Here is a 22,151-nt window from a genome sequence, read left to right as displayed (position 1 = left end):
GATAGATAGATAGATAGATAGATAGATAGATAGATAGATAGATAGATAGATAGATACTTTATTGATCCCGAGGGAAATTCAAGATTCAATTCAATGAGGGCCCCTCTAACTGAGTATATGAGGGGATGAGGGGAATACCGTTTTAGATTTCAGGTCCATGTGGTGAACATTTACAGCTTTTCAGAGAGCTCAGTGGAACTAAATACAGGAGGTTAAAAAAGAAACAGAAATGAAAAATCAAGGCCTTTTGGAGACAATTATCATATTTGGCTGACTTTTTAAATTCAGACAGTCATGCTTTGGTGTGGAAATGGTATCCTCAGGGAGTTATTACAGGTTGAGAAATATCCAAGAGACGGAGGGGCTGAGGAGGTGCTCCTGGGTAACATGGGATTTGGAGGGATAAGAAAAGGGAGAGAGGGATGGAGGAGGAGGGGTGACAAGAGTTGAGAACGGGAGAGGCGGGGAAGAAGAAAATAAACAAAATGATGAAAAGGCAGAAAACTGAGGGGAAGTGAGAAGGTAGAAGGACCTGCATGCATGGAAAATGTAATGCGGCTGGCGGCCATTTAACAGTTCATGTTTTCTTCAGCATATAGCAGTTTACACACAAAAGAGTAAAGGATGAAGTGACATTCCCACACATTAGTGAAAGCTTTAATGCAAAGGGAAGATACTGTTATCACAGTAATACTCATAAACTAGAAGCAAGAGGCTTTCACAGGGTATAAACACTACACTGATGCTTATCATACCTTATAGATTTGATCATCTATGGTATTATCCTATTATATTTATGTTAAATTGTTGTATCAAAGTTTCAGAATATTTTGTACAGTTACAATAATGAATTTGTTCAACCAAAAAACACTTGAGTATTCATTCCTTAAGGGTCTTTGTAACTGATAATAATAATAATTGTGTTATACTTAGAAGGTCATCACACCATGGAAATCCCATACTGTCTCAACTCTACTGCACCCTGATCTGAAACTGTAAATTAACCCAAAGACAACATGACGTCATGTGACATCCTCTTATTTTCTGCCTTCACCACAATACATCTCACTGAAATATGTGACAAATTATATCCTAGTGTGCTAGCTCACTTTCCTGCTACTAACCATGAACTGTGTCATGTTGGTTTTGTAAATTGTTAGGTCACATTTTTATTTCTATACTTAATATTATTTAGCATTCTTATAATTGTTTATTAGTAATATTATTAGTTTACTAATTACTTAGTGCTAATTAATAGTTTACTATTTATTTATTAGTAAATTAAAAATTGTAACTTCCCAGCTTGGGATCAATAAAGTATATGTATCTATCTATCTATTCAGTACTTATATCTGTCCTTGTGCTGCTCCAGCTGATTTCCCCCTTCAGAAGGATCATCTTAAATCTTATCTTGTCATCTGAATACCACAAAACTGCACAACAGCCCTAAACTGTAAACAAAATGAAACTCTGGTGCAGACCGCCAAAGTTCTGTCCTTCTCTCCATTATCATGTACTTTCAACACATGGTCAGAGTGAATCCCTATCAGCTGCAGGAGGTGCTGTGCTGCAGCTGACACTGACTTCTGCACTGCAAAGCTCAGGTATATTTTAAAGAGTTTTGCTTCCCCTTCAACAACCATTAAAAATACGGCACCCATTTGTGCATGAATGAATGAATGCAGATACAAAGCAGACGCTCACTGTCCACACATTAAATACACCCAAAACACTACTATGTTTTTTGTGTTGTTTTTTTTGGGGGGGGGGCAGTAAAGGGAGAGTGTCCCTAAAATATCAAGAACATGTTGTGGAAAGTAGTGAGCCTAAATGGATGAGCCCGCACAGCTAAAGTTCGGAAAAGACTACATGTTTTCAACAGTCGTTGGACAAAATCTCATTAATCGTGGTTATAATACCTCAGTGGAGGACGAGCGAGCATTTCTGCTCTCAGTGGCGGCATAAAATTCAAAAACATGTAAAACCACTAAACAGTTTAAAGCGATCAAGCTTATCCTTGCGAAAGGTTAACTTAAATGTAAAGACGTGTGCATCAAATCATCCAAATACCTCCTGTGATGATGACGGGGTGCCGGGTTAGGAGCTGACAGTCGACCTGCACAAACACAAGTGTCCCCGGACCTTTTCTCATTCACGGTTTGAATTCAATGGTTCCGTGTGGTCACTGCGTGTAGGAGCACTTTCACTGATGTTCAGTCCACACGATGCTGTTACCTCGCTCCCTGCGGGCGGAGCAGGCAGAGAGCATGTTGTGTAGATCTGGCACGCCGGCGCGAGCGGAAACGCTGGCTCACAAAATGGCAGGAAGTGGAATTTCATTCATCGAAACGGGTGACGCAGTTTTTCGCAAATCCATTGCTTGGGACGGAGCACACGTGATTCAGGCGGGCCGTTGTTGATGTGGATTATTTATGTTTGTCCCTCGTTCAGACAAAAAGACCACGTATTATCTTGACCTGGTTCACCACACCTAGAAAAGAACATGTTTCTCATTTTAGTTTTATTATATACTTTAAAAATATATAAATGTAATTGAACTATAGTTTGGACACAAAATAAAGGTTCCATTTAACATTCTACATATTGTTGACAGTTTGCTACATGCAAGTGTATCAGCAAATATACCTCATTGCACTGCCATACAGGCTGTCTACCAGGCTGTAGCGCATAGGCCTGTTCACTATATTCTATATGGGTGCATATGCACTCTAAATTGTACTTATATAACTGTGGCTCAAACAAGAACTTGTACTGTCAAGTATATTTCTTTGAACAAATAATGAGTCACTTGAAACTCAACAAGTTTAGACTCCAAGACAATATCAAATGTGACCCATACATACATACATGCTGCACTGCCTCCATCTAGTGGTCTACAGCTTGCTAGTGCACTATCTGTGCACTGTCACTTGGCCAAGGAGAGACAATCATACAGTTAGGCAGACTGCAAAATTCTCTCTGTCTTTTACTCTGTGCAGGTTTCCTTTATACAAGAAGTTATCCCCCCCCCCCCCCAGGACGTTTCCTGTGTCTCTGTGTAGCCTGTGTGGCTGACATTCAAAGACACAGAGGCCCGAGATGTTTCTCGCCCCACTATCTTGCACACTCCTGCACAGCACTCTAACGAATGGAGCATATTTCCTGTTGTCTACAGACATGAAACACTCAAGAAAACAGTGTTGCCATGACCTAGAATAACAGCAACTTGCCATAACAAACTGTAACATATCCATTTTCAAACTACCTGTAACATAATAATCTTTCCCCTACACAAACCTTCCATAGTCTAATTTAAGGCACATTAAAGTGACATATTTTGTCATTGGAGGGAACTCACTCCAACGAAATTTGTTCTCTGCATTTAACCCACCCAAGTGACGTGCACACACACACAGCAAACCCGGGGCAGTGGGCGACCGCGTGCAGCGCCCGGGGAGCAGTGGGGGTTAGGTACCTTGCTCAAGGGTACCTCAGCCATGGACACCGGGACGGGGAATCGAACCAGCGATCCACCGGTTACGGGTCCGACACCCTAACCGCTGATCCATGACTGCCCAATGAGGAACGCTTCACGAATTTGCGTGTCATCCTTGCGCAGGGGCCATGCTAATCTTCTCTGTATCTTCACTGCAATTCTCATAGTGTTTCACTGATGAAGAGCTCTGAAGACAGTGAAGATGGTCTCTCTGCTCTGTCATCCCAATTTTAGTATTTGCGCTACCGAAGTAACACATGTCAATCTTCAGTTGCCAGATGAAGTCTTTTATTTCCCCAACCGTAACCAGTAACTAGAAATGTTTGTTTGTTTGTTGTGTTTGTTTATACCTGCGGTTATAAAGTAAGACCATTTGTTTTATTTCCAGGTCTAATTACTGCGCATAGTGGACATAGTGTGGAAATAAATGCGGAACCTATGGTAAATTCGACAGACGTTTCACACGGTGAAATAATGATAATGTGAGAAATTATAGAAAGCAGTGTAACCTTGAATCAGAATCATAAAAATCATAATCAGCTGTTTGTGTACACATTCAAGGGATTTGATTATGATTTAAGTTGTTTTCAGTGTGCTTACACACAGCACAAAGTTGACCAGTATGTATTTGTATTTGACAATGCTGGATGGTATCCACATGTTACCATGTTGTGCACATACTATTCAGGATTTATCAAAGCCATCAATCTAATTGTTGAATTAAGATCATTAAGTCCAGCAGAACAAGGTCCTGCAGCTCTGCTCTGACTCACTGAGCCAAACTAAAGTGAATTTTTACTTGCCGTTGAAGCTGAAGCTTTTCAATTAAATTGTCTATCTGATGGATGTCACAGTTGTCACATGAAAAGAATTCATTAATGGGTGTGTCTCTTGGAGACGTTGTGACCTACATTAAACCCAGTATGGCAAGTATCAAATAATCTTTGATGATTTGCAGTAAATGACCTGTTCTGCAGCAGCCTGTAAACTCACGTAGGCAAGAGTGTTTAACTCTTAATTTTTGAAGGAAGGAATATAAAACCAGTAAGATGCTTTAAAATTCATCTGAAGTCATTCACTGAGTGTGCTTCGGAGTGTGTAATGCCAGAGTAAATCCAGACCAGTGATTCCTAATCTTAACCTTCTAACCTTAATCTAATCTAATCTCACATAAGCAAACTCACTTCTGCTGGTGCTTGTGTCACTCATTTTTCATGTTGTCAAACTGTTGTTGAGATGCCATTTATCAGTCATTTATCAGAACACTGAAACGCTTTAAAAAAATATTATTCCACCAATCAGTGCAAACAGATTATTTAATATGTCACTTGCCCAGTGAACACTGATTCACTTAAAACAAAAAACAGATTTATATAGTACAAAGAGTGCTCAGTGTGGGGTTTTGCCTTGGGACATAACTCTTTAAATAAAATTGATTTGATTTGAATTGAATTGAACTGAATTGAACGTTCATCATGTGACAACAAAGACAATCAGAAGAATACAGTAATTGTTCTTATTTGTCTTGTCATGTGAACTGGAGACCTGGAATCCAACCAGACCTGAGTATGAGGACAGACCGGATGATGACAGGACAAGTGTCTGTGATGCTGCTGCAGGGACGACGCATCTGGAAAAAGACAGACAAGAAGGTGAACACATGAAGGACTCACTCACATTGCATAAATGCATATTTTTCTTTTTAAATAGGAGGGTAAGAGAAAATAAAAGTATAACGCAGAATAAATATATATTTACCTTCAGAAATTAGAAGGTTCACATTGCAAGCTGTCTCCTATTTCCTCTGGTCCTGGTCTGAACTTATTTCTTCCTCTCCTGTCTCTAAAAGACAAATGACAGACAAGGGGAGTCAATAAATTCGAAACAACTTCAACAACCAGAAGAATAAAATATCAGTTGAAAAATTTGGATAAATGTATATTACTCTTTCTATATAAGATGTTCGACAGCGCCCGCTGTCTTGTCTTGTCTTCTCTTGTCTCGTCTCTGCTTCTCTTTTATTTCTCTACACAACAAATTGAAGATAAGGAGAACAATAGTTAATATCTTCAGCAATGAGGTACAAAGAAGAATGACAAATCAATCCAGGAATTCAGAAAATGTCTAATTACCTTCTGAAATGAGTGGGTGCACAGTGTATGCTGTCTGTCTTTGCTTGTCTCTTATCTCATCTGGTCTTGGTCAGGACTTGATTCTTAGTCAGACCCACAGGCAGCTCCAAGAAATAAAGAAAGGTGCAAGTTGCACCAGTGCAGGACGCACACATTACACTTACCTGTGTGCTGCATCCACGACGAACAAGCTGTGTACAAATGTCCAGTATTTACTCCTCAGTCAGTCACATGTTTCATAGGGTCCACATGGGCCCTGGTGCCAGACGCTACCAGGGGTATCACCAACCCTGCCCGACATATACGGCGGCCTTAAGGAGTAAAAACTAAACCTGCTGTCACCCTGCTAGCATGGGGTAAAAAGACAGTCACACCCCCATGCTTTTTTATAGACTTCAGCGGCTGCTCTCTATGTCAGTGTCCTCCTCTTCCTCGTCTGTTGCTGGGGCTTTGCATACTGTCCAAAGTGTGGCATAAACCGATAGACAACTGACACAAGAGCTTGTCCATCCACTCTGGTCGCTCACTCTCCAGCGATGTGTCATTTCTGTAGTGTCAGTGTGGTACACAGGGAAAATGACTCTAATCACAGTCTTGCCATCAACCTGCATGGGTCCAACAGTTTCTGCAATCTGCCTTCAGGGCTTTCAGATCTGACCTCTCTGGAAGAAGATCAGGAGAGATGGAGCGCGTAGTGTGTGGCACCAAACGTGATGGTGCTGCCATGAGAGGACATAGGATGGTGTTGTTCCTTTGCACCTGCACCACACAGAAGAAAGGTGTGGATCTTCGACTTGAAGCAAAATAACCACTGAATGGGATTAGGGAAGCCCTTGGAGGCTGTGACGAGGTTGTGATACAGGCCCAGGACGGACCCCCGCAAAGAGTTGATGTTTGTGGTGCTCAGAGGATGGTTCCTCAGGTTGCTCACCTGTTCCTGGCAGAGGCAGAGCATCTGAATGGAAAGTCAAGAGAATAAAACCTAAGTCACATGAGTAAGAATGACACTGTTGTTCTCATTAAAGCCCAGAAGAGTAAGTCACAAGCAGCTTATGCATTGTTGACTTTAAAGCACTGTTCACGTCCTTTCACAAAGAAGATCAGAAAGACTCACACCTCAGACTCAGACGCATGATTACTTACAATTTGTACAAATACAGTTATGTGCATGTCCAGTATAAATAATGTGGAAACTTTAAACACAAGATGTTATTAAACAGCTTTGCAATCAACACATTTAAAAAGTTTAAAATGGCTCAGTTGCCATCTTTGTTCTATACTTTCAATGTTAATATCAATTTCAGTGTTAATCCCCCTTGAAAAACAAATTTTCTCTATTGCTCCATAAATATTCAGACTTTTATCTTTTTACCTGTCAGAAAAAAATGTCATCCACCATGATTTTTACACCAACATAACATGTTCAATGCAGTTAAATTGGATATTTAGCATTTTAATATTTAGAAATGTAATTTGATTTAATATACACTACTGCAATAGTAATATAGAGTTAAGTTTTAATCAGTTTTAACCTATGTTTTACCATAGCGGTCATCCATCACGAGGCATCACCCTTTTGCAACAGGCACTTCTCAAGGCACAAAACGTTCACATAAGGTCTTTTTTTTCCACTACAAATTTGCTTAAAGATGTTTATGAAAAGATGTTTTATGAATTGAAAGATTCCCTTCTGGACAATTTAGCACTTGCTCCACAGATCGAGAATTTCACTTGCCAACAGTTCAGGTCTTAGTTCAGGTACAGACTGGATTTAGAAACATGGCCTCCACTTTTACAAACGCACCACTCCATGACCATACTTATTATACTTATTATTATCATTACTATTGTTATTGTCATTATTGCCAAACATGAATCAATAATTCAGCAAATTTCCTCTTTTATTTGTCAAATACATTTTACTTTCTTTTTATTATCATTCTATCACTAAGTTCGTATTTGTTTGTTGGGCTATTCACATGCTCCTGGCACGTGTTTGAGTAAGATCCAAAAACAACCACAAAACAATGAGGAACAGCAGGTAGGGAAGTAAGACAGAGTGACAGTCAGCTGGAACCAGCTTGACCCATCTCTGTCTTTTGTTTTCATTTTCTGTCAATTTAATTTGACAGGTCCAGGAAACGTGATTGATTGCCAACAAAGAAACAATAAACAATAACAAAGTTAAATACTGACGCCCAATACAAAAATTCCCGATGACAGCCTGAATGGGGATGATAATGCATGTCATAGCTGTCTGCTGCTCTCCTCCTGACTCTACCATCCATCCATCCATTTTCTATACCGCTTATCCGTCAGGGTCGCGGGGGGGCTGGAGCCTATCCCAGCTGACTACGGGCGAGAGGCGGGGTTCACCCTGGACTGGTCGCCAGTCAATCGCAGGGCCAACACACAAAGACAAACAACCACACACTCTCACACTCACACCTAGGGGCAATTTAGAGTAGTCAATTATCCTAATGTGCATGTTTTTGGTATTGTGGGAGGAGAAAACCCACGCAGGCACAGGGAGAACATGCAAACTCCACATAGAAGGGCCCAGACCGGGATTCGAACCTGGAACCCTCTTGCTATGAGGCGACAGTGCTAACCACTGCACCACCGTGCCGCCCCTGACTCTACCAGATCACCATAAATCTGTAGATTTATGGTGAATTTGTTTTTGAAATATTGTATGCATGCAATTTGTAGCATATCTCATCAAGTGGTCCAATGTCACCAAGCCCGAGCAGTATGGTGGCTCGGTGGTTAGCACTGGGTTTGAGTCCTGGCCAGGGCAGGGCCTCTGTGTGTGTTTGTGGGGGTTTCATGAGGGCGCTTGTGTTTCCCACACCACTGAAAATATGTATGCTCGGTCTCCCATCAGTGCTCTGGACCAAAGCACTGGTTTACAACTGGAAACATTGCACATACATATTGAGGTACTTCTCTTCCATTTTATCCTCATTTATATACTCCATGCTTTATGATGACAGCTGATGTTTCTGGTTACTTTTCAGATTGTCCATTAAATCTGACAAAAAAAGCAGTGTCTACTTTTGCCTTAACTGATAATACATCTGTGCTTTCACTGATTCCTACATCACTGTGACTGTAGGACATTTATTTGCAATAGAGTATTTTTGCATTGGTGGAGTTGGAGCTTTTACTTATATAATATGTAAATATGAAAATTGTCAGTATTACAATTTCTTTATCAGACCAGTTACAATTAGCATGTAATGGCATGATGAAATAAAAAAAAATGGGCTGTACAAAGAAAAGGATGGATCATTTTAGCACAATGTGTTTGTAATGAAACAATGTTTCTGTATTATGCTGCCTGAGGATGAGCTGCATATGTACATGTATTATTTTTGTGCTTAATATAAGCCCTAGCATCATAAGAATGTCCTTTTTGGATAATAAAGTGTGACTGTTTGCTGTTATTGTTTGTGTTTTTGATTACATATTCAGTAATTTTGTCATCTGAAAAAATAAAATTAGATGTTTGCAGCAGTCAGCTCAGTGTTAAAGAGACATTAATTGTAGTGCTGATGAGATTCGTTAGTTATGAGTGACAAGAGAGCGTATATGAATGGTGCTGACAAGTATTTTTTCCAGCTCACCTGCCAACCATCCTTGACATTTCTGCCACATTTCCTCATGCTTACCTGACATCTCAGCGTGATGTTAAAAGATATGATCTGATGAATTATCAGCATTGGGGTGCTGGAGTACTGGGCAGCATTTTTGATTGTAAGATTTACCTGGTAAATGATACCCATATGTAAACATGATAGCAAGTTGTTGTCGCCCACATTTACATGTTAAATTCCTAAAATCTATGATCTTACTGATTATCTTATATTCTCAACACACTGATAGGGCTGACCTGTGACCTGAATGTCCATCGTGTCCTTTGACAAGTTCACAAAATGTGAGTATACTTCCACATTTGTACAGAAATACAATTACTGGTCTCAATTAATAGGTTATAAAAAACCTTTAACCTTTAAAGGCTTACCTTTATCCTATTTATCTCAATCTACTGTATACCTATACCCATAAAGTCACTTTATTGTGCTTTTAATTGGAATTCCATGTATTTTGAGACTAAAGTTCCCTATGGGTCCATCTGTGTAATGATGTTTGGGGCATTCCCTCATTATGACCAACCACTGTAATGTCTTTGTTCTGTTTCTACATTCATTTGCTGCCTTTTTCTGCATGTGTATATGTGTGTGCGTGTGTGTGCGTGCGTGAAAATGGTAAACCTGTAAACCTGTGTGTAAATATAGGGACAGAGACATAATCACATTATGATTCAAGCTCCTGCCGCAATCAGTGATCCAAACAAACCATGAAGGACCTGGCCCACTTCACAGGCCCTCCAATATGTGTAAATAGCTGTGTGGCCTACCCCAAAACATCCCCACAGTGATGGGCTGCTATTCTTAGATCAAGTTACTATTTTCTGTACTTCCTTTTTTTCCCTCAACCCTGTCACAAGGGCAACTGAGGCGTTTTCTGTGAGGAGGAACAGAAAGGCACAGAAATTGTAAAAGGAGAACGAAAAGGATGAACCCTGGAGCCACAGTTCAGCTTTCAGCAGAAAAAATAGAAAACTGTGAGGTTACACGCCTGATTCTGGGCACTTTACTTTTATATACACATTATATTATAATATTCTATATATATATATATATATATATATATATATATATATATATATATATATATATATGTATATATGTTATATAATAGTAAGTCCAAGCTGACAAATTTGGACACATTTGATTGCAGGTAAGATCAGTTTAAGTCTTGATTAAAGTATACTGTACAATACAAAGAAGCACAAAGCACAAAGCATAACTCCTTAACCCCTTTTTTTACTGCAAGCAATGCGTGGCCACAACAGGGACAGGCCACTTCTTACTCCCTCCCCTGCCTACATAAATGAGACACTGTCACCCTGTTAACCAATCACAGGCTGACACAGACGGACTGCAGTTAAAAAAACTGAAGCGAGAGGGAGGCTGCACATTTTTGAAAGCCAACCAACTATGACAAGTATATGACACACTCCATCATTTTTCTGTTGCTGAACTTGACATTGTTAGTGAGCTGAGTTTTCCATATCCTCAAGCAAAGTTTTTTAAAGCTGATTTTTCTGTAATCCTAATCATATCTTTTTTCTTTGGTGTGTTTTGCACACATCTACTGAGATGAGTCTTCTGACAGCTGCCCTACTATTTTCTTTACTTGGTGAGTATTTTGTTATTTTTGTCTTTTGCATGAAGTGCCACATTAACTAGATATAATGATTCATGAATTCAGTGGTTTAGTGTTTATTCCAGGAATTTGAAATCATTCACCATGGAGGGCAGAGAGTCTGCAGGTTCAACAGATTATTACCCCAATTAATGTTCCAACAAATGGGCATTTCCCTTATTTATTTCCTTCCCCCTGGTTGATTTTGTGTTTTTTAGCTGCTCTATTTCTCAGCTGAAATGAAAACTATGAAACGCAAATTATTTAATCAGTGGCACATAATCAGAGGCTATTGGGATGATTAAAACTGTTTATCTCTCTTCATAATGTTTAATGTGTTTTGTGAGGTTACACCAACAGCCTAGTTTATTTGATTAAAGATTAGTAGTTTTCACCTCTCCCTTTCTCTCTTTCTCTTTCTTTCTGTGTGTGTGTGTGTGTTTGTGTGTGCGTGTGTGTTTCATGGCCTCTGGGTCATGACAATAAGTGTCGTGAAAAGGCTTGAATCTACCTAAATGATAAAATTAGACACATGTAATGTTATTAAATACTCATAATTGCAAGTACAGTAAATCCCAGTGAGTCTATGCAGGTATGTTTTGATTTAGCACGTGAACACTGACCCTTAGCAACCTATTTGCTTGTACACTATCTCTAACAATGATCATGCATTAAATATGATTAAATAGTTAAATAGCATGCAAGCAATCCTTAGTATCTGTTTTATCTTGCACAGACAGCCATGTATTTTACCAGATGCATTTATAATCAAGAAGTGGTATTCCAGAGTTCAGAGTTCAGAGATGAGTTATTCCATTAGCAGGTCTTTTGACATTGTGTCTTAAAATGGAAATAGAGGATGTTCATAAAATAATGGGAAGAGAGGGCAAAGTTTATTCCAAATGTAGTTCTATGACAGTTGATGTCCTGAAACTAATCAGTTTTAGTACAGTGGCTCAAAGTTTTAAAGCTTTACTCAAGAGAATGAATGAGGACTGATCCATTTCACAACCTTCTCATTTCCAAAACAATGTTTTTTTTATATAGTTTTGCTTTAGGAATCCTTCATTTATTCTATAACCATAAGAAAGGTGTGAAAGTAACATTTCCACTGTTACATCTCACTTCAAATGTCTTATAGGCTCAGCAACCAAAAAAAAAAGAAGAGGAAATGGCCACTAGATAACATTAGACCTACAGTAGAAACTAAAAGGTGGAAACAATCTAATTTAAACGGTAGCGCTTATGGTATTTCCCAAATTGAATAATTTAACCTTAGTGCTTTCACGGAAATATATATGCAAGTTCCCACAGTTTATAGTGTCTTGCCTAAAAAAAGAGTTGGTCATTGTTGGTAATTTTAAATTGTTTCAAACTTAACTCTATATGTAACTTAGTCTAGTGATTATGCGTAATTAGTCTGAGGTTTCGTGGCTATGGCTCTCTAACTGGACATAACCGGTCGCAGCCATCTCATGTGAATACATCAGCATGTTCAGCTGATCGGCATCACGTTTCTATTTGCCATATAAAAGTGACTGCATTTTAAGTCATAAGATTTTCAAATTATGTAACTTTAATTGTCAAATTGTCATTAATGAGGCAAGCAGGCATAAATATACCAGTTGCGACAATCAAATTTTCTTTTTAAAATAGATGTGATAACAAGTTTAATTAACATGGAAATTATCACCTTCTTCTTGTTGTCCTTTTCAGATTCCATTTCCTGTGTTCAGTTCGTTGCACCCCTGAACATGAGAGGAGTCACAGGATATGTGCAGTTTAACTCCACCTCCCAGACAGCCGTTGTCCAAGTGTCTGGCACTGGATCTTGCGGTTCACTTAACATTTCCCTCAGCAAGTTTCCCGTAATGTACGGCCATTATGCTCAGCCCTGTTCTGAAGCTAATATCGGCTCAAGCATTTTCACCTTCACAGCTAATCCAGCCTCAAACCTCACCATCAACGTGTCACGACTCTTTGAACAAAGCTCAAACTTGGATGACTTCTCGCTCACTTTGCAGACATGTAACGGCACTAAAGTATGCACAGTTATAAGTCAAGGTCAAACACTCATAACTCGTCAGGCCAGGTTCACCGGCCCCATCGCTGGTAACGTGTACATCCGCCTCAACAATGGGCAGACCAACCCTCGAATTCTGGCAGACCTAGTTACAATCGGTCAGGTCAATGCTTCACAAACCAACATCACCCTATTTGGATCCACAAGCACAGCTGCAAGCTGTAATGTTCTTCTGGGAAGCTTAGATCCCTCGGCTTTGATAAATCTTGGTGTTGTACAAGTAGGAACCCCTTCACAGCCTGAGAAATCTCGTCTTGACCTGACCAGCTTCAACATGAACAATGGCTTTCTTCTTATTCATATGGAATCAAGTTACAAGTGTGCTCAGATTTACTTTGTACCAGAGAAACAGGTGAGCGCTGTTATGAATATGAGAGGGATCAAGGGATACTTCAGCTTCCGTCAGGCTTCCCCGTTTGATGTGACAGAGTTGAGGGTAAACCTAACTAATTTAGAGAACAGAGTTGGCCCTTTCCATGTCCACAATTTTCCCCTCCCCTCAGTCAGGTCTCCTCCATCAAGCATGTGTTCAAATGATAATGTGGGTGGCCACTGGAATCCATTTGGTGTCGACACGAGTGACCCAACATACCCAACAATGCCTGGTTCTACACACGACACATATGAAACTGGTGACCTCAGTGGCAAACATATGTCTCTTGCAGGTCAAAACGAGGTGAACATGGTGTTCAAGGACTTCAACCTGCCTCTTTTTGGACAGAACAGCATTGTAGGCCGCTCTGTTGTAATTCACAAAACGGATGGTGCCAGGTTTGTTTGTGCCAGCATAGGCTATCCTGGTGAAGTGATCGCGGCCAGAGCTATATTTCAGAGCCCTGTAGTTGGTGAGATCTGGTTCACCCAGCTGAAAGACAACCCTCTGTCTGACGTATCTATTTTCATGGACTTATCATATGGAAATCCCACAATGACACCAACCAAAAACCACAACTGGCATGTTCACAAATATCCCATCAGCTCAGAGAGGGATGATGATGAAAGGCGCTGCAGCACAACAGGAGGACACTGGAACCCCTTTAATATTAGCACAGAAGATAGCAGCTATGCCCTGCACTGTGGTCCATCCAGTCCCTTATCCTGTGAGGTGGGAGACCTCGCTAGTAAACACAGCACCATCAACCTTAGCCCAAGAGTGGGCGGAGTGGAGGCAAAAAACTTCTTCACTGATGTCACTTCCTGGTTGCAAGGGTCAGGAATTATTGGCCTTTCTGTGGTCATCCATCAAGCAGAAAGAGGAGGTCCGAGGATTGCTTGCGCCAATGTCACAATGGCGCGGGTCCCCAAAGCTAGCTTAGGTAGCTGGTTTGGCCCAGAGATGTCCAATGGCCAGGTGCAATTTTCCCAGGCTGTCCCACAAGGCCCCACAACTATAAATGTCTCCCTGATGAATCTGAACTCCTTAGCTGGAGGTTACCACATTCACATTCTGCCCCTCAAACCTGGTAGCGTAGAGCCCTGCTCCAATGCCAACATCCTGGGCCACTTCAACCCCTTAGCCTGGAACACATCAAACAGTCCCATGCCTGGAACTGGCACAGTGGACCAGTATGAGATAGGGGATATCAGCGGGAAGTTTGGAATGCTGAATAACCTCAACCAATTGCAGGCTGTATACATGGACCCTAACATGCCATTAACTGGACCCTACAGCATAGTGGGAAGGTCACTGGTGGTTCACTACTCCAATGGATCAAGGTGAGAACCTATATGTGTTTATGTGTTCTTCTATCGCAGAGATAGAAACCAGTAGGAGTGAGAAGATGTTGAGAATGAAAGACAGAAGGAAATATTTCACATGTAAGATGACCACAGTTTCCTGTAAAATAAGAAGAAATAGTGAGCACTGCAAATACTGTACAATGGCCACTGACTTATTTCATAGAAACCGAGGGCTTTCAGTATTTGTTGAAAAAATATTTAGCATTTTATGTACATCACATTCTCACTAGTGCCTTTGCAGCATTAACACACATCTAATCTTCACCACACTGAGCAGCCCTCTGGTACACCAACAGATTTGGACAGTGTGCTGAGAACAATTGCAGGTGTAGGATGTCATTGATGTGTCGTGCTTTGTATTATAACACATATAATCTGCCTCATTCACTGAGAATGACTCAACAAAATATTGTAAAGGAGCAACTTCTAAGGGTTAACCATGTGGGATTTGGATATGTTTTGCTCATCTTGTTTGCGTTTTTGTATCTTTCTGAGCATGTATGTGTTTTCTCTGCAGAATGCGGTGCGCTGACGTCTTAGCTGACAGAGATACAGATGGACAATGGACAATTGCCAAGGCTGTTTTCAATGGTACAGTGACTGGGACAGTCAATCTGGTAAGAACCAACAAAAGTCAAAGCCACAGTCCTTCCCCTGAAGGTCAATTTATTATACAGGTGTATAGCTGAAATTGCATTGCATTCCACCAGGTTTTTTGCTGTCTTTTTTGTCACAGTTCACTTTGATTGAATATTTAATATGAACCCAAACTACACTAAATCCACTATTAACACAACAATAAGTACTCTTACTTTCAAAGGGTATAATCACAACAATAGAAAAATAATGCAGAATATGTATTCATTGCTGCAACAATAAATTACTCAGCGGTTATTTCATCATTGAGTTGGGCTGTCTGATCAGACCGATAAAAAGAGTAGTTCACTGTTTTGGCTTTCCACTTCTATAACATTGATAGGCAAGTTTTAATAGGATCAAAGTATATGCAGCAGAGCCAACCAAAACTGAGATGAACAGAGGAGCTTGGAGATGACATTGAGGAACTGCCAGCAAAAAAAAAAAAAAAAAACCATGGCTGAATATTAGGCCAATTTCCATAATCCTGAAAAGGAAACATCTCCAACAACTCAATTCAAGATTTCAGGTTAAATGCGTTTCTGGTTAAATATAAAATAAAAAAAGAAATAAAATAAGTTTTTTTGTGCATGACCTGAACTGATGTAGGATACATTGTCTATTTACAGACAGACATACACTGTCTTTTATCCTGAAAATATCAGAATCAAGTAAAATATCACCTTTCATAATTAGAGTAAGAAACCTTGCCTTTGTTTGTAATACTGACAATATGCAGTAGTTTGACTAACCTCTGGGGCAGAAAATTAAAGCTACTGTGTGAAAAAAATGCAGCTCTTTGAATGGACACCTGAGACTGTGTCCAAAATCCCCTGTTAATGACAACTGTACAGGGCTTTAAACACTTGTCTGAATTACATTAAAATTTACAGTTATGTATAATTAAGGACTGAGAGCTAGCCACTATAGGTTATAGCAGCCAGGCTTCATTTAGCTCACCTCAGCTCCATCCCTTTGCCAATTTATGGATTAGCAAGGTGGAGTCAGGCATGATGGTGATGGCCGGAGCCAGCTCTGGTGTTCAGAAACTCAAGGGCAATATCATGGAAGTCTATGATTGTGCCCACAAAATTGTGGAAAAGATGCTGAAAAATATTTCCTCAGTCCAAAAGTGCAGATACGTGTAAAACACAGTGGAATTAATTCCAGTGAAATTTGCACAACACATTACCAGAAATTGCAACATTTCCACATGACAGCAGCAAATTATAAGAATCAGAATCAGATGGTTTTCTTTGATCGACACAGAACACATACAAGGTTTTCTTTCTAGCCAAGCTGCCACAAAAACATGACAGAGTATTTCTGCTGTGCTGGACAGACAGTGAATTCATTATCCCTGCGGTGGGTTGCAAAAAGCGGCTATGGGAAGCAGGCACAAGATCATTAGCTTAGCTTAACATCCATCTGCTACGGCTAGTGGAACCTACAGGCCCCCTGAACTAGGAAGCTCACCGAGGGAACAGCTGCCTTTGTCAGCCGCCCTCCAAAGGCCCCATACTGAGCTCTGCACTGCATTTATGGATAAGAGTTTGCAATATCTCCAAAGAGGCTATATTATCAAGAGGGAATTTATAGACTGGGGAATGAATATGTTCCCTCAACTTAAACATGCTAGTTTTGCTCAGGTATCTGATTTAACACAGAGTCACAGAGTGAATGCAAGGAAGTGTAAATGTGTAAATTTATACAATATCCACAAATCCCCGTTGGGGTTTATTTTAACTGCTGTTATATTTCAGCTGAGTAAGGACGTTGTGCTGCTTGAAGTATTTACTGTGAGATATGACATCTCTCTCTCTCTCTCTCTGTCTTCGTGTGTCTCCTCAGCGGCAGCAGATGTTTCCTGATGGGAGTAGCAGTGATATCACACTGGAGATTGACCTTCAGTCATCAACAAGGCAAAATGTCAGTACAAAATACACATATAACAGATGCAAAATTTACATTGGTTGCTAGAACCTTATCACAGAAAAATGAAAGGAGTAGCAAATAAACAAATCAAATATTAGTTATATAACATGAATGCATTGAAACCATTTAAGTATAGACAGAAAAAAGAAAGGGAAAAGTTACATGATAGGTGAGACAGATGTACCATAACCTGCCAGTTTTCATTTAATAAGAGAGTGCACGGATCCAGTGACCAGTGGAAACATAGCCAGTGCTGGTTTCATTTATCATTCACTACTGCAGATAGATGCCAGTGCCTATTGTCTGAGAGGGAGCAAACGTGCACAGATACCACTAATGGTGCCAGAACTAGTTTAATAATAGCAACAAAAGATGAGTTTTGAGTTTCCTTTAGCAGATCCTTAGAATTTGCTTTTCTGAGCTACTGAGAATAATGCTTCCGTAACCAACTCCTTTAATCTGTGGGCAAAAGGTTGTGCATGCATAATAGACAATGAAGGCCGATTAGAGTCCAGCAAGTTAATTTCTTAGCCTTTGAATGCAGCAGGATTGGGAAGAGACTGTAAATGTGTGTATGAGGCATGTCTTCAATCTCTATGTGTGTTAACTCAGTTTCTCCCAGGGCTCAATAAAGTATTCTGATTCTGAGACTACATACTGCAGCTGCAGAAATGCTGCAGCATGTGCCCACCCTGACACTTGTATTTTACACTTCCCTGCAGGCAACTGTGATATCCTTGTTCATCAACCAAATGGGCGCCAACAGCAGTCAGTGCAACAGTGTGGGAGGCACATTCAATCCCTTCAACATGACATCAATGGTGAAGCAAACTGTTTCTTCTTTTACTCCAGCACTTCTTCTCCTCCTGATTCCTCAAGCTGGCAGTTTGACACGCTCACACTAAAAGTCATCATCAGAGTTATATTTAGAGATTTTAAAGATAATTACATGATTACAACCTCAACCTGATTTCAGAGTAAATGGCTTGATGAGTTTTTCTTACTTACTTACTTTTTTTTTTTTTTTTTTTAGCATTGCAGATACTCCTAAATGCAAGATAATAAACTTTGTGTCTGCCACAGGCATAAAGGGACATTTCTGTCTATTTAATCTGGTAAAAACAACAACAACAACAACAACAAACAAACAAACAAAAATTACAATATTATATAAGCTCTGGAGAAAAGTGACAGCATGAAGTTTTTCATGCCAGTTATGTCAGACACCAGAGTCTTCACTTTTGACATTTCAGTGCATTTCGTTTGTAATAATTAATGAAAATATTACAAGGACATTAAGCATATGGTTGCAAGTCCTTTAATACGTATGGGACAAAACTTTCAAGCAGTGCAGGGAAGCAAAATTTAAGTACAGCAGTATTAAATGTAAACTTCAGATGGCTTGTTGAAACAGCTGCAGCTTTTGTGCCCAAATTGTGCCTTTGTGATAAAAGTGTGATGAACTTTTTTATTTCTATTCCTGCTTAAGAGCTCCAGCTGTTCACTAGAAACCCCTCTGAGCTGTGTGGTGGGAGAGGTATCGACAAGACAAGGTCCAGTCAGCCTGACTCAGAGACAGGTCTACACTGACAGCATCATCCAGCTCTCTGGAGACAACACAGGTACCATACAGACATGACAGCACATGTCTATGTAGCACTCATGAAAGATTTTAATACAACCTTTACTAGCAATATGACTTGTGCACAAAGAAATTTATATAAATTAATTAATATGATTTATGTAATCATGTGAAAAGGACAGACATAGTTGATGTTTGTCTGTGCTTTTTAGTGGTCCACAGATCACTAGTGCTGAAGAATGGAGACAGCATCATCGCATGTGCTGACATCCTCCCACAATCCCCTTCAGCAGAGCAGACCTTTCCCAATGTGGCTAACTTCAGCAGGTAAGTGTCATAACTAAAACTTAGATTATATTTGCCTTGACTGCTCATCTGAGAGCAAACTGTTACAGCAATGTTGTCTTGTAAATGCTGCATGACCTTTCTGACTTTGTAAGTTTGTTTAAAAATAGACGTTTGCAGATGTGTGCAGTAGTTTTTTCTAATTTTGGAACATTAAATTTCTGTGCATTAAAACAAACAAACAAACAAACAAAAACTTCATGAAAAATCTACCTTAACTCAGGGAGTTCCTAATAGGCTTATAACAAAAGAGTATTACATCTGATCTGTAAGTGTTAATATAAACAGTACACAAATGAACGACTGAGTTGTGTAAACTGTAAAACCTGCTAAGAGTGGATTTATTAAGCGATTCATTCTTTTAAGACTTTTCGGTCAAACACATATCTGTGTTTTTGTTCAGATATGACTTCCGTAGCAGAGTTGCAAGCGTCCTTCAGTTGGAAACAGCAAGAGTCACCATCCTGCCCAACTCTCCCCGCTCTGTAGCTGATGGGAAATGCCAACAAGTCAACTTTATGGTATCTGGTAAGGCAGAAAACATTTTTTTTCTTAAAAAAAAAAAAAAAAAAAAAAGAAAATAGAAAAGCTCTTCCCCTAACAGTGTGTCTTTTTACAATAAAAGGGAAACTGTATTACATGTCAACATATTTCAACATTCTTTACTTATGTTTCAACAGCACTTGAAACCTAAGTGCAAGAGTAAGTGAGTGAGTGAACATGAATTCTTCTATTTATAAATGAAGTCGTATAAAAATTAAATAGTATAACCATTAACTCTAAGATTAAAATTCTCTGGAGACACCTCTGTGAGCCGTGACAGGCCTTTGTCAGCACACAGGTTTGATCCAACACCTGGAAAGCAACAACTTGAAAACCTCTCTGGAATGTCAAGAAGGAAATGGGGGCATCCAAGAGAGCAAAAAATAAAAACTATCACCGGTCTTGTTGGAATATTTATCCATGAAGATCAAAAGAATAAAAGCTAACACTGCTGGTTGCACAGAGAGAATGATACATGCGATATAAAGCCTAGCTGGCCAGGAAGAGTAGGTTCCGCATTCACACAGATACACAAAAAGATTTATTTGTGTGATATAACTTCAATCTAACAGGCGGTAAGAACAGCATATAAGTTGATAAATATGTCAGCTTCTTCAGAATCTATCTGGGCAAGCTCTGTTCCCGGGCTGTGCTCATCAGGACAAAGAACAATTATGGGTATTGAAAATCTTTAGAAATCCTGAAAAATTGCTTTGTAACCAGATGCTGGAGTTGAGTGTCTGTGTGTCTCATTTTCTGTCCCACAGGAGAACAGAGAAGTGTCTGTGCACAAGGTTCACACAGTATAGCACAGGACAGTCATTTATGGCTTCAGAGGTCTCCCACACGGTGGAGAGTTTACTGTTGCAATAACTCTGAGAAAGCCTCCTTTACCGTTATTATGAACATTAGAGCAGGAAGATGCACAAGCACATGTTTTGGGACAGCATGCAGCTGAGAGGATGATGTGCTTGAGAGAATAGAAATTACTGTGAGGTACCCACATTGATCTCTGTCTGAAGCAAATGTGTCATGTGTATTAGAATTTAATTTCTTGAATTTCCCTCGGGATCAATAAAGTATCTACCTATCTAGCTATCTAATTGTTATCGCTAAAATATCTGAAATACACTGCAGCACCTCTGATATATCCATGATGTGATGATGATAAACCAAGTCCATAACTGCCTTTAGACTCAGCTGCAGTAATTTTCAAGTAAAACAAGTCAGTAATTGCTGCATTGTCTGTATCTTAAAGGGGATGTGAACAATGAGCTTCTGACGTCTGTCAAAACCAGCGAGAAGATGGGCGTGTTCCAATACTCTGACACATGTACAAGTAAGTGTGCTCCATAGTGTAAATATGGCTGTAGGGACATAATGTGAAGGTCAAATTGTATTTGTATGCAAAGCAGAACAACGGTGTGGCTTGTATTTATGAAATCCAACAGTAATTAAATCAAGTGAACATCCTCTTTTGGACTAAATATTGATTTTGATGAAGAGAATCGGTGCTGACATACCCCAGACTGATTTATTATTAGAATTATAAAAACATTACAGTTAACACAGGGCAGAGGTGAGGGTATTGAAGTCATTCCAACTAAAATATCATTTACATGTTTTCAGTGATCACTCCTATTGTGTTGTCCACGTTTCATTAAGTCTAAGTGCCTGTCTCCGCCAGTGTTTCTTCAGTTTCTTTCTTATTTTTTTTGGGGGCACTTGAAGGGGCATCGTTTTTTTAAATCGGATAATGTCAATCATCTGTTTATAAATTTCAATAAGGTGACTTACACAGTGTGCAGTGAGTCATAGCCTCTTTGAATGAAGTTTCATTCTGATCTGATTCCCTCAGGAAGTGGAGGTCTGCAGCTGGTACCAGGAAGTCTCCTTCTGGGCTTGACGTTTGCTGTCGCCTTTCTGCTGCCATCTACTGCTTATTTATAGCTCAGAGGCTCAGCCTGCATCATCAGTGGAGATACATGGAACCTCATATTGTCAAACTGTGAATATGTTCATGAAATGTAGCCCACCAGGTGATATGATGATCATCCTATTAATTATCAGGCAAATAATAACTTCCTCCTACAAGGTTCTTTTTTTTTTGTCAACCAATGACAGTTGCTATGTTACATTTTACTTTTTATAATAATCATTTTTAGGCAACAAGCTAATTGCTCAGCTTAGCCTTTATAGAAGTTCATTTTTCTGCAACAGATATTGCTAATATTTTATTAATTTGGACTGTTAAGCGGGTTGGTGAAGTAAATGCTATATATTTTCAGATATCCAGACTGTTTTCTTCATGTATGCATTATTCATATTCATTCATTCATATGTTCATGTCAAAACTTTGTGTAAATATCTGGAAAATTGTGAATA

The 22,151-nt window shown here is 39.6% G+C and overlaps 2 protein-coding genes and 1 non-coding gene across 3 annotated transcripts in view; 1 reads left to right on the top strand and 2 right to left on the bottom strand.

Annotated features, from left to right (window-relative positions):
- add3a (adducin 3 (gamma) a) overlaps positions 1-2,194 on the bottom strand; it is a 92,557-nt gene extending 90,363 nt beyond the window's left edge. Inside the window, exon 1 of the mRNA XM_046408008.1 lies at positions 2,071-2,194. The gene's annotated coding sequence lies outside the window, so the exon portion shown is untranslated. The remainder of the gene's footprint in view (positions 1-2,070) is intronic.
- A 1,380-nt stretch (positions 2,195-3,574) lies between these two features.
- LOC124053901 lies at positions 3,575-3,679 on the bottom strand. The gene has a single exon (XR_006842262.1). It is a non-coding gene; the product is annotated as a U6 spliceosomal RNA (small nuclear RNA).
- Positions 3,680-10,631: 6,952 nt separating this feature from the next.
- Positions 10,632-22,143, top strand: cusr (Copper-only SOD repeat protein). Its single transcript, XM_046407984.1, has 10 exons — positions 10,632-10,896; positions 12,619-14,701; positions 15,243-15,342; positions 17,213-17,290; positions 18,019-18,117; positions 18,786-18,918; positions 19,091-19,205; positions 19,627-19,751; positions 21,025-21,105; positions 21,625-22,143. The coding sequence occupies exons 1-10, from the start codon at positions 10,857-10,859 to the stop codon at positions 21,714-21,716; spliced, it is 2,946 nt and encodes a 981-aa protein (XP_046263940.1). The 5' UTR covers positions 10,632-10,856; the 3' UTR covers positions 21,717-22,143.
- The last annotated feature ends 8 nt before the right edge of the window (positions 22,144-22,151 follow it).

Source organism: Scatophagus argus, chromosome 2 (assembly GCF_020382885.2).
Source record: "Scatophagus argus isolate fScaArg1 chromosome 2, fScaArg1.pri, whole genome shotgun sequence".
NCBI classification, from domain to species: domain Eukaryota; kingdom Metazoa; phylum Chordata; class Actinopteri; family Scatophagidae; genus Scatophagus; species Scatophagus argus.
This window is presented reverse-complemented; position numbering and strand designations above follow the sequence as displayed.

Excerpts from the sequence above, each read along its gene's own strand:
- cusr (XM_046407984.1), top strand. The coding sequence starts at position 10,857 with ATGAGTCTTCTGACAGCTGCCCTACTATTTTCTTTACTTG. Across the intron at positions 10,897-12,618 it reads CCTACTATTTTCTTTACTTG|ATTCCATTTCCTGTGTTCAG; the intron begins GTGAGTATTTTG and ends TGTCCTTTTCAG. Across the intron at positions 15,343-17,212 it reads TGACTGGGACAGTCAATCTG|CGGCAGCAGATGTTTCCTGA; the intron begins GTAAGAACCAAC and ends GTGTCTCCTCAG.